Source organism: Arachis hypogaea, chromosome 5 (genome assembly GCF_003086295.3).
Source record: "Arachis hypogaea cultivar Tifrunner chromosome 5, arahy.Tifrunner.gnm2.J5K5, whole genome shotgun sequence".
Classification (NCBI taxonomy): Eukaryota; Viridiplantae; Streptophyta; class Magnoliopsida; order Fabales; family Fabaceae; genus Arachis; species Arachis hypogaea.
In genome coordinates this window covers 103,399,961-103,413,078 of record NC_092040.1, presented here as the reverse complement: position 1 = coordinate 103,413,078, position 13,118 = coordinate 103,399,961, and the positions used below count along the sequence as shown (strand labels likewise).

Here is a 13,118-nt window from a genome sequence, read left to right as displayed (position 1 = left end):
ACAATAATAATTACCTTTCTGGTAAGGTGTTAAGATCTAGATAAGAAAGAGTAGATATTATTGATTAATTACCGTTGAGATCATATTTCACTTTATAATTGGAAGTCTGCATGATGTTATGAAATGTATGAGATTAATTGCATGCATAAATAAACAATAACAATTGATTTATGATCGATGGAATAATAATATTTCCAGCGTGGAGTGCAAGTGGTAAAGGTAAGCTAGAAATCTTCAATAGGGTTGACATTAAGGTGATCAGTAAGAATGAAAGAAGGGCCGGAGACAGCAAGTAAGCAAGAGTTCACAGAATTCCAGAAAAGAGCAACTAGTTCACCCTACATCATGCGCATTACTCTATCTGCTAGAATATGAGGTTTCCTCTTCGGCTACGATACCAATGTTATCTCAAGAGCCTTGCTTTACATTCGCGAGGACTTTGTTGAAGTTGATAAGAAATTATGGTTGCAGAAAGCCATTGTATGGCTGTAGCGGGATTATTGGTGGTGCAGTTGGTGGATGGATGAATGACAGGCTTGGCCGTAAGATCTCTATCTTGGGAGCTGATATTATTTTTTTTCTTGGCGCAATAGTCATGGCTATTGCCCATGCTCCTTAAGTCTTCATCGTTGGAAGAATTTTGGTTGGTTTTGGAGTTGGCATAACTTCCATGACTTTCTCTCTCTACATCTCAGAAGCCTCCCCAACTGCCATTAGAGGAGCTTTCGTTTGTATCAATGATCTCCTCATCACCTTTGGCCAATTCCTCTCCTACATTATCAATCTTGAGTTCACCAAGGTATATCTGCTTAGATAATAACTAAGAACGGTTAGATAATTTAATGTATTTGACTAAACTATTTGAAATAATATGTGTCCATATCTTATCTATCTTGATTAACTTGTGCAAATTTCTGGAACGTGGCGTTGGATGTTTTGGGTGGCCGGACTTCCAACAGTGGTTCGTTTCGTTTTAATGTTGATCCTATGTGAGTCACCGAGGTGGTTGTACAACCAGGGGAATGAAAATGAATAAGGAAAATCTTGAAAAAGATTTACAAAGCGGATGAGATTAAAGGGGAGATTATTCAGAATTATGTATACCGAAAGTTTATTCAAAATTATAATGACAAAAGGAAAATTCACATTTATTATAATAACAAGGCATAAGAATAATTTAATTTGTTGCTAGATATTTATTTCAATTGAATAATTTTTGAATTCCAATATTTTTAAAATATGAGGTGGTAATAACTAATAAGTCGTAAATCAAGACTTAAAAAATTATACGTATATATCAAGATAGGAGACATAGAACGCCTTTAATCATTGTCACTACTAATATGAATTGAGACTAAAATTAGACATTTTTCTATATCAGTGATTTTATTAGTATGATGTTCGATGTTATATTTATTTTAATTTTTTTCCATAAAAAGAGAAAAGGGAGTCAAGATATTTCTTGGTGAATAATTACACTTTTTATTTTTAATATTAGAGAAGAATGTGTGTTTTATTGTATCATGAGATGAGTGGTGTATCACAAAATTGTGGAAGAGAATGAGAAAAAATCTGAGGGTTAGATTCGCAAATATGAGGGTAAGGTTTGTGTTTATGGGTTTCTTATTTTTTAAACCCACAAATCTAAAGGTTAGATTTGTGTTTATAATTTTTTTATTTTAAAATCACAAATCTGTGGATCTTATTTGTGTACCGATCAAATTTTATTACGAAATTCGATTCAGATTTCTTATCTCCATATTAAAAAAAACACTCAACCTATCCAGAGTGTGATATGGGGGATATTAGTACTGTAACAATAATAAGCACAAAGACCATCTTTAAACCGTGTGATATATATAAACACATTGATCATAATGATGACCCACACCTCACTTCTTTTGAATCTGATTTCGTCATTTTTCCAAATACGTAGAGACATCGGCACCATCTCTACCCGATTGATAAAAATAAGAAAGCTGCATATATGCTACATTATACCAGAAATTTGGTTTTATCATCAAAGAGATCGAAAGCTACTAACTCTATATTTAGTGAGCATGTGTGTGAAATGAGATTTTGGCTATTGTATAGTGTTACCCATATCATATTTAGTGTATTTTGGGTTCTCATGCATTGCAATCACAAAAAAATATTTCTTATAATTATAATATGAAATCAAGATATAAATAAATAAAAATAAAAAATTGACTTCATTAAAAGAAAGAGGAAAAAAATATATTTCTAATGGGCAATAAAAAAAGAAAATGTGATTGAAATAAAAATTAAATTTATGACAATAACATTGTGAAGGACTTATGAGAAGAATGAGCATTAATTAATTCAACAACTTTATATATTTGAAAAAAGTAAAAATTATTTTTTTTATAAAATTTTTGGGGACCATGATGCCCTATTGTCCTACATTTTTAGGGACCATGATGCCCTATAGATATCGGTTTAGAGGTGAGTTGTGGTGTAATCTTATAACAAGAGAAATTCCTTTGTCACACATTCTTAGGTTCTTACACTACTCACCATACATGTACAAATAAGCTAATATTGCTCTTGGTACCTGGTCATATGTCTTTGTTATTTTGACGTGCCTCTAACATTCTCCACAAGTATATAATAAATATACAAAAATATGTCATACTAGTTGTTTTTGTATTTATAGAGTTTTTAAAAAATAAAATTATGGATAATATAGAAAATGAAAAAAAGGATTACCAAAATTTTATAAATTTACTTTATATATTAAATACAGTAGTAAAATATTTTTTATATTTATTATATACGTTTATAATCCTTTTTTTTACACGCGTAAAACACGGTGTCTGATTCTAACTATTTGTTATTTGAAACGCACTTTTACCATTTTTGTTTCTAAGATTTATGTGGCAATTGGTAGATCTGTGAAGAAAGGAAAGATGAGTAAAGTCAGTGATTGTTAAATTTTGATCCCAGGTAACTTGAACATATAAGTATCTATTTAATTTATTTCAGTTTTAATATTCTGGATAATATTTTTTTTTTTTTCGGCATCAGCATGTATATACGTGAGGGTAATTAAAAATAATAATCACCGATTAGGAGCTTAAGGTACTCTTCAACTTTTGGTTTCTGAGAAGCTAATTTCAATAGAAGCAAATTATTATTAGATTTCATTAATGATCCATCCGATGAAGATTTCAAACGGTGTGATGAGATTCCTTCCTTTTAGATTTATTTGCGGTTTGAATTCTGGATTTTTGTTTTTTCCTCACTCCACAAAGAAATATAATGTGTTTTTATTAATTATATTTCTTTTCATTTATATATGCCTTTTCCATTTTTGATAGAAATTGAAATACAATTTGGAAACCACATTTAATTAATCTCATCGATGATTTTTTTTAGACAAACCATGTGCTATATTACCAAGAAAGATGTTAATGGAATCGGTGGATCAAGTAGGTAGGCTCATAAGAAAAAGGAAATAGTGATTAATATAGATTTAGGTTCTTGTGAAGATATATAAAATATGTGATAAATGAATTTATTTTTAAAATTTCTGAAATTTAATTAAGGAGGACAAGTTGAACTGATCTACTACACTTTTTCTTTTGTTGAATTTTTTTAAGGGTTGATTGGATTTTAGAGTGAATTTGCATAAAACCCACTTGTTATCGGTGGGATCATAATAAGAAAAAGGGAATAGTGATGAATATGGATTTTGTATTTTTAATTCAAGCTCGTATAAAACATGTGATAAATGAGTCTATTTCTAAAATTCTTTAAATTGAATTAAGAATGGCAATTCAGACCGGCTTACTTCGCTTTTTCTGTTTTGGTTGGATTTTTCAAGGGTTAACAAAATTTAGAGTGAATTTGGATAAAATCTACTTGTTCTAATTTGGATATAAAGCGAATATGGATAATGGTCGCCGGTTTCATAACCCGCCTCACTCTAAATCTAAACATGTGTCTAGGAATTCTAATTTATTTTCTAACACACTAATTAAATCATCCTAATTCTATGTTATAGATGTTTCTAAATAAAAAAAATTGTTGTAATGAAAGTTAAGATATTTATGAGTAATGAAGTGAGAAGTAGGACGATTATTTGTGGGTGTTCAAAATAATTTAATAATGATTTTTTTAATAACTATTTAGTGAGAACTACTGTTGTTTATTTTAGTTTTAATTTTCCTTGTGTTTTTAAGATTTATTTGGATGTTTTAATTACTTAGTTATTTCAAAATCTGATTGATTATTATCACTTTAACTTGCCTTGGTTACTGTTTTATTTGGTTTTGATGTGGTTACTACTTTCGTATTTTAGCATAGTTATTTATTTGTTTTCTTTTTATCATCTTTATTTTGAACAGTTATAAGAACTTAAGTCTGCAGAAAAAATCTTGACTTTGTTGAATACCCTACACACCATCTAATAATAAGTGAGTACATCTATATCTTTGGGCAAACAATATTTCCGAAATGTTTATTTTGCTCTTTGTATGTATCTTTAATTTGTTTGATCATTAGTAATAAATTGGCTTTAGGATTGACAATAAATATTTGTGAAAATAGAGAAATTTTTTTTGTCATTATCAAATAAAATTTTAAGAATAGATGACTATTTAAGATTAAAAACTGTAAAAATTATGTTATATCCATCTTCCACTAATTATTGATATTATTACACTAATGGTAGCAACATTTTGTTTTAAACGTACTTCAAGTATCGATTGTTACCTCCATACATACATAATAGAAGTCTATTAGTGCTTGACGGGAGTGGATATTCGTGGAATAAAAATTGGATAGTATTCGGTATAGGATTTCATCTTTTATTGTTCTCTTTTTTCTATTTAATTTTGATCCCACTTATAAAATTAAAGGTAAAAAATTACACTTTATTTTCTGAAGTGTTAAAAAAAATGGAAATGATCCATTTTCAGTACTTGACATTAACTTATTAGTTCAATGGTTTAATAGATGGAAATTATAATGAAATTTAAATTATTTTTTATTTTTTATATATTTTAATAAAAAATAATTTTTTTATTTTTATTAAGAATTTAATTTTAATATATAAATAATATAAAATATTTTATATAATTATTTAATAATTGTATTCATTATTTTTTATGATTATTTATATAATTAATGTAAAAAATAATTAATTTTACTTATATGATGTTAATAGCACGTTAAAATTAAATTCTTTTATTAATCACTTTTAACATAATAAAAAAATTATAAACAAAAATAATGCGGGTATTGTCCTTCTTTTGTTACTTTTTTTTTTATGTGTTTTGTGATAGAAGAAGATGGCTACCTTGGTTGTACCCCCAATTCCTCCTTGCCCAAGAGATGATGCTATGCATCTTCACCATGCTTTAAAAGGTAACCCCTCTCTCTCTCTCTCTCTCTCACACACACATTCATTCCATATATAAATGATGCTTTAATTTACATGCATGCAGGACTTAAGTGTGATACCGATGCTGTTGTGAATCTCCTTGCTCATAGAGATGCCACACAACGAGCCAATATAGTACAAGAATTCAGAGCTATATATTCCGAGGAACTTTCTGAATGCCTAGAGAAGGAGCTTCATGGAAAGTTAGAGGTATTAATTAAATATTATTTTATTTAGCAGCAAATTAAAAAAGATGAAAAGTATTTGACAAGTGTATTATTTTTTGAAGAGTGCAATTCTTCTGTGGATGCATGATCCTGTAGTGCGCGACGCAGTAATCATTAGGCAGTGTCTAGCTGTGGACTCAAGCTTCCACGGTGCCACCGAAATAATATGTTCACGCACTCATTCGCAGATGCAATCCATAAAAGAAGTCTATCTTTCCAAGTTTGGTGCTTCTGTTGACCATGATGTTGAAGCACACACCTCCGCCGACCATAAAAAGGTAATCATGATCAGTGATGAATCGAAAAAATTTTGATAACGGGACGAAATAATAATTTTTATAATAATAAAATACTAATCTTATTTAAATTTAGAAATTGAGCATTATAATGGACATCTAATATAAAGTTTTCAAATTGATTATTAAGTGTTAAAAATCGAATAAAAAATTATTGTGTGGTCAAATTTAATAATTTAGTGGAGGTAAATAAATATTATTATTATATACTGCTCAATAAAATTTTAAATTGTAATAGGGCGCTTATCCCTACACCCATAAGAGTAGATTCGTCTTCGATCATGATGATGATCATCATTCATTATCTGTTAATAAATTAAAAGTAAAAATTTAATTTTAGTTGTTTTCCTATAAAGTTTTATAATATTCTAAAAAGATTTGATATGTTTGACTAAATTATTATTTAATATTTTTTAAATAACATATTCACATAATATAGACAATTGTATATAAGTTTTAAAATTGACGTTAAAAATAATTAAATAATTTAACATATTTAATTAAATTATTATTCAATAATTTTTACAAAGATAATTATGCGTGAACTTTTATTTTAATATGTTAGTAAAAACTTATATACAATTATCTTTGTAAAAATTATTGAATAATAATTTAGTCAAACATATCAAATTATTTAATAATTGTTAACTGACAACTTTGTATGAAAATAATTGTGTGCCGAAATTTCTACCATGTATTAATTCAATGTTGAATCATGCATATGTATGGTGTGACACAGATCTTGCTTGCATATTTGAACAACCCTCGTGATGAAAGCGATGAGGTTGACATGGAACAAGCTGGGAAAGATGCAAAGGCTTTGTATAAAGTAGGGGAAAAGAGATTTGGAACAGATGAGGACACTTTTATCAAAATTTTCAGCGAACGGAGTGCACCACATTTGGTTGCTGTCAACTCTTACTACAACCATGTGCATGGTCACTCACTCAAGAAGGTATACGTATCATCATACCCTTAAACTCAATCAATATAAGAATTTATTAGTTGTCTATAACATACACACCTCTTCTTGTTCCCAAAGTTAAAAAAAATAGTGTAAGTCTATAAGATATTAAACTTTATAAATAATATAATCAAAATTGATTTACATTTATAGAAAAATTATATTTATATTTATAGTCAAATTACGAATAAAAGTAAAAAAATAGTACTGATTTATTTTTAGTATTTACAAAAAAGTTTGATTATTTTAATAGTTGATTATTATATTAAAAACATGTATAAAATACATATAATTAATTTAATAATGTATTTTTAATATTCATAATATTTTTGTAACAATTATATTATATGTATATTAAAATTAGCTACTAAAAGTAGTCATAAGTATAAAATACATATTAAAATATAAAACATTACACATTAAAAATGAGTTAAATTACATATATATTATCTATAAATACATAGTATTTAATTTTAGTGTACAAATAATATTTTTATTTTTATTTTTCTTACATATGTAGTTTGGGATATAATTGAAAAGATAAAATAGTTTGAGGATGAGATTAAGAAGGTAGATGATATAATTAGCAGTGGAGTTTGTGATGGTATATATTAAAGGCAAGGAGAAAGTCGTTAGTTAGATGCTATGAGAAGTAGTATGTTAAACAGGATATTCACTTGAAGTAGTAAATATTTAAATCTCGACATGCTAAAGAGATGGATTGGTATATAAGATACTTTCACAATATTGCATCAGTGGAAGTTCGGTTGAAAATGGAGGACATGGATCAAGGAGTGTATTAGGTCTACATCTATCTCTATTTTAGCTAATGGGTTGGTCACTTTCAAAATCATTCAAGATGGAGAGAGGGCTACATCAAGGTGATCTACTGTATTGTCTCTATTTTGTTTGTTTTTGTGGTGGATGTGTTGAATAAGATAATTAGAGATGCGATAAAATATAGAAGAATATATCCACTGTTAGTGGATAGGGATAATGTAGAATTACCATATCTACAATTTGTATATAACACTATATTATTTTATCTACCAAAAAAGGAGACAATTAAAAAATATAAGAGGCTTCTAATGTATTTTGAAATAATATCTGGTTTGTTCATTAAGTTTGAGAAGTATAGTTTGACACTAGTAAATTATAGTCAAGAGTTGGCTGGATGGATGTATCGACTATTAGGTTATCAAGCGGAAGCTCTATTGGCAAAGTGCCTTGGAATAAACTTGGGAGCAAATCCAAGGCTAGTAAAAACATGAGAGTCGATAATAAATAAGGTGGAGGAGAAACTTAGCTTGTGAAAAGTAAATGTCCTAAGTAAAGCTAAAAAGATGGTACTCATTAAGTCAGTTATAAACAGATTACCTATTTACTATCTGAGTCTGTATAAGATGTCAAATCTAGTTGTGCAAAGAATAATTGCATTACAGAGGAGGTGCTTTTGCACTACAAGAAATTCGCTTATTACTGTCGGATTTATTGTCAATTTTTCATGGGACGTTACCGGCGTCTTTACTATCGAATTTTACATGGATTGTCATTATATTTTGTCTGGCGAAAAAGTTACCGTTGAATTTGGAAATCTGTCCCAAAATTTGACATTAAGTTTTGGCGCGCATGAGGAATTTAATGGTGCCAATATTACTGTCAGATTTACCCACAGAAAAATTCGACTGTAATGCAGAACTCATGACTTGCCAATTTTGTGAGTCACCTAGGTATCTAACAGAGAGGGAGAGTATTGGTAAATGTAAGTTGAAGAGGACTGGTAAATGGCAGACGACGGAAATCTCTCGAGCGCATTTGTGATGGATCCTGATGTCGTGTGGCGTCAGACCGCATCTGAGCCACATAAGAATCGCATCTTCTGAGTTAGGTCGTTCTTTACTAGCAACCTACACACCTCTACTTTTAGGGCATTCTCAACCTCGGCCACCGGTCCTGCAAATCCACAAAACATCGTGGATTTGCATGAGCAGGCCCATAGCCTGATCCAAAGCCTACAGGATTAGGGTTAGCAGCTCCATTTGACTGAGAAGAGATACGAGGAGTTGTTTGCATGCATGGCAACGAAGGATGCTCAAGATGAAAAGACCCATGCAACGAAGGATGCTCAAGATGCAGAGACAGAATTTTTGAGATATGAGCTCAGACTAGAGCTAGAGCACATACAGCACATGTGGTAGCAGGTGGACATCTACTATGATGAGATGCACACAAGGGACAGCGGTGCTGGAAGTAGGGCTGGCAATTCATACCCTACCCGCAGGTACCCAACCCGGTCCAACCCGTTCGGGTAGGGTAGGCTACCCTACCCGCAGCGGGTAGGGTAAGGTACGGTCCGGGTATGCCTGCGGGTAGGGTAGGATACGGGTTTAGGGTGTACCTTACCCTACCCTACCCGCACCTCATATATAACACATATTTTATAAAAATCTCTCTATATAGTGAAGAAAGTGAGACTTGAACCCACAACCTTTCTTATGTAATGACTTATAATAAGTGAACAACCACTAAACTAGTTAGTTAATTTAGAAATTTAGAGCATTAGTTTTTTATTTTTTATGTTATTAATACGTATAAAATTCGAAATAATTGAATTTTATATTTACTTTGAAAAAAATTGATATTTTTGCGGGTAGGGTAGGGTAGGGTAGGGTTTAGAATTTTAGGGTGCGGGTAGGGTTAGGGTTGAGAGATTCTCAACCCGCGGGTAGGGTAGAGTAGAGTTTTAATGAAATTTTCAACCCGTGGGTAGGGTTAGGGTAGGGTCCAAACCCTACCCTACCCTACCCATTGCCAGCTCTAGCTGGAAGCGCTCCTCCTCATCTGCACTTGCACTAACCCATAGACCAGCACCGCCGTATCAGGACCAGCAGTGAGACTATCAGGAGGACGACAATGATGATTACGAGGTAGTATTTTATTTTGTACGGTCACACATCGCTATGTTATTTCATTAACGAGATTACTTTATTATATTGTAATTTTTTATTTTAATAAAACATGTAGTTTTCATTAATTTTTATCTAGTTTTAATCAGGTCATGCTTATGATAATCACAGTTAAAAAAATTAAATATAAATTATTTTTTATTAAAAAATACTTATGATAATCACAGTTAAAAAGATTAAATATAAATTATTTTTTATTAAAAAATATTACCGTCAAAATTTTTGAGAAATTTTACAACAATAATTACGGCGAGAAATATTTAAAAAGGCGCCAACTTTTTTGTCGGAAAAAGTCCAACGGTAAAAATATATCAAATTGGCCATTCTGAATATATTACCGTCATAAATTTTTTACAGTAATTAGTGTCAGAAGATTAAAATCTGCGAGTAAAGCAATATGGTGATGTTTATACTGTTAGATTTTGTCCGTCCATAAACCCGACGATAATTTTATTATTGTCGAATTTTTTTGTCAATTCTGCTGGTAATTCTGACGGTTTTTGACCTTTTTTGTAGTGTTGGGAAAAGAAAAATGGACAGCCTGGCTTGGTTCTTGTAAGGTGAAAGATGATATAGATACCGAAGAAGCTAAGAGGCTTATGAGTGAGAGATATGATGGTTCATAATACTACTTTACTTTTTAAATGGTGATTGAAATTCTCTAAGGAGGATTATCCGTTATGAAAAGTACGTTGTATGCTCATGCAATAATTTGAACCCTAATTAGTTGTTGTCAACTCAAACATTGCCAGTAAAAGAAAGTGTATGGAGAGAGATATATATTTCTACTGCAAAAAAACGAGCAACATATTAGAGAGAAGATGATTGATGGACTAGTTATGGAGGTAGGAGATGGTAGATCAACTAAAGTCTAAGACGATACATGGTTACAAGTTGTAAAGCTAAAAGATTCCTTTTTTCAAGGCTCTTCTTGATTTCAAACAAAAAAAATTCATAATTGGGGATTGTGAATTTTGAGATGGGTTAGAGTGGGTTTGGAACTTCCAATGGAGGAGGGACTAAGGGAAGGCAAAACTCCACGAGACGCGGGAATCCCTGTGGGGACTGCCCCAAATGGGATCCAACTGTGGGAAATTTTTTTCGTGGGGATGGAGATGGGGGACGAAATTCCCTCGAGGCAGGCGCAGGGATCCCTACCCCATCCCACTATTCTCCGAAATTTATAAATTTACTGAATTATCCTTAATAGTTTATTTCTCATATATGTTTTTTGTCATTTCACACACACACACATATATAAAAACCCAAAACTCCTAAGCTTCATTTGCATAACCCTTCTTCAATTCAAAGATTCCTAACGATGTCCATATTCCATCCAACATCTCTGCAGCCACTCCCTCGCCACTCTCCCTTCCCACCGCATCGTTACACCTCACTGTGCCATTATCCTCACCTCGTCGTGCTTTCTATTTAATTTGCGGCGTTTCTTTTCGTAATTCTGCCGTCGTGTTCATTCTCCTCTCTGTTATCGCGTCTCCCACCTCGTCCACTTCTTTGTCCTCTAGCTCGTCGTTGCGTCCCCCCACTGCGTCATTTCGAAAGATTTCACCATAGTGTCATTTAGACATTTTGTATAAAATCTTGCTGTTTTTGTATAGGATGAATACTTGCCGCTCTATTCATATAGAAATTAATAATTAGTTAGAACTATCAGATAGATAGGGAATGGGTTCCCGCGGGAAATGAGGCCCTGTGAAAAATAGGGATGGGGAGCAAAAATGGAGACGGAGACGGGGAGCAAATCTAAGGGCGGTGATGGGGAGAAGGGAGGCATCCTCCGCCCCCGCCCTTCCCCGTTGACATCCCTAAGGGACTTTGCCAATGGGAGACAAAAATCCTAAATCAGATGCTTGACATCTTGCAATCTATTAGATTGATATATAGCAAATGTACATAGTGTAAAAATGTGACAAAGAAGGCGTTTATTCTACTAACTCATTTGTACAAGTATTATAGGGAGAGACTTTGGTAAATTATATAATTAGCTACATATTCACAAATAAAAATTGGAAAAGACTAGTTCTGCCTCGAATTGAGCTATTTACCTAGTTTATTCTAGTAAGTTGGGTCAATACTAAGGACCGGTTGAGTTGATTGGGCATTGTTAAACAGAGTGATAATGTATGCATTATGTATAAGAAGGATGTTGAAACTGCACAACACTTGTTTATTACTCGTGAGTTTTCTTTGCATTGGCAGATGTGGTGCACATAAATTTTTTATGTTGGACGTGATTGAACGATCCCAGGTACTATAAAAAATACTTTAAAAGTTGGAGGACCTTACCATTGAGAAGAGACATGCATAAAAAGTAGTTAGTTAGATTTTTTTTGTTATATGAAATATTTTGGCTACGAAAGAATAATGTCATATTTTAGATCAAGACAACAGATGAGGTAGACTGTGTTATTAAATCATTTTGTTGCTCTAAAGAATGATGTGGTAATTAACTTAATGTTGTTGATGACTATGTCAAAGACGTCATCGAAATTTTTTTGGCTTTATATTGTTGTTGTTTTTGTCCTTTTGGCAGTTGTACGCTCCACTTAGTATGTTTGAATTTTTTTTTAATTTAAAAAATAAATTATTATAAAAAAGTCTATTAAATCAAATTTTTATAAATTACAGTAAATTTAACTACAACTATATTACATATACACAAAAATTTATTATTAAAATAATACGTATATTTATACATACACATATAAAAATTAATTTAATATCTAATTTTAATGTATATAAATAACATTTTTATGGACTTATTGAAATTTTCAACCAGATATTTTCCTCCAATACTAAAACCTTACCTAAATGCAGGCGGTAAAGAATGAAACATCAGGGCATTTCCGTCATGCGCTTTTAACAATAGTCCAATGCGCCGAAAATCCTGCAAAATATTTTGCAAAGGTATCCATTTCCTTGAACTTCAAACTCATACATATAAGTTGTCTTAATAATGTAGGGATGCATGTTACTTTGCGTACAGGTGTTGTATAAGTCAATGAAAGGGTTGGGAACTGATGATGTTACACTTACAAGGGTAATTGTAACGAGGACTGAGATCGACATGCACTATATCAAAATCGAATATTTTAAGAAATACCACAAGACATTGAACGATGCAGTTCACTCAGATACACTTGGCCACTATAGGGATTTTCTTCTTCAGCTTTTGGGTCCCAATGTATAGTGTAGTACTCAACATGCATCTTCAATCTTGCATTTAATAACAATATA

At 31.5% G+C, this 13,118-nt stretch overlaps 1 protein-coding gene across 1 annotated transcript; it reads left to right on the top strand.

Moving 5' to 3' along the window:
• The first annotated feature begins 5,314 nt into the window (after window positions 1-5,314).
• On the top strand, window positions 5,315-13,118 carry LOC112799812 (annexin D5). The gene is made up of 6 exons (XM_025841828.3): window positions 5,315-5,391; window positions 5,472-5,617; window positions 5,697-5,912; window positions 6,670-6,885; window positions 12,699-12,788; window positions 12,868-13,118. Exons 1-6 carry the CDS (start codon window positions 5,316-5,318, stop codon window positions 13,069-13,071), a joined length of 948 nt encoding a protein of 315 aa, XP_025697613.1. The 5' UTR covers window position 5,315; the 3' UTR covers window positions 13,072-13,118.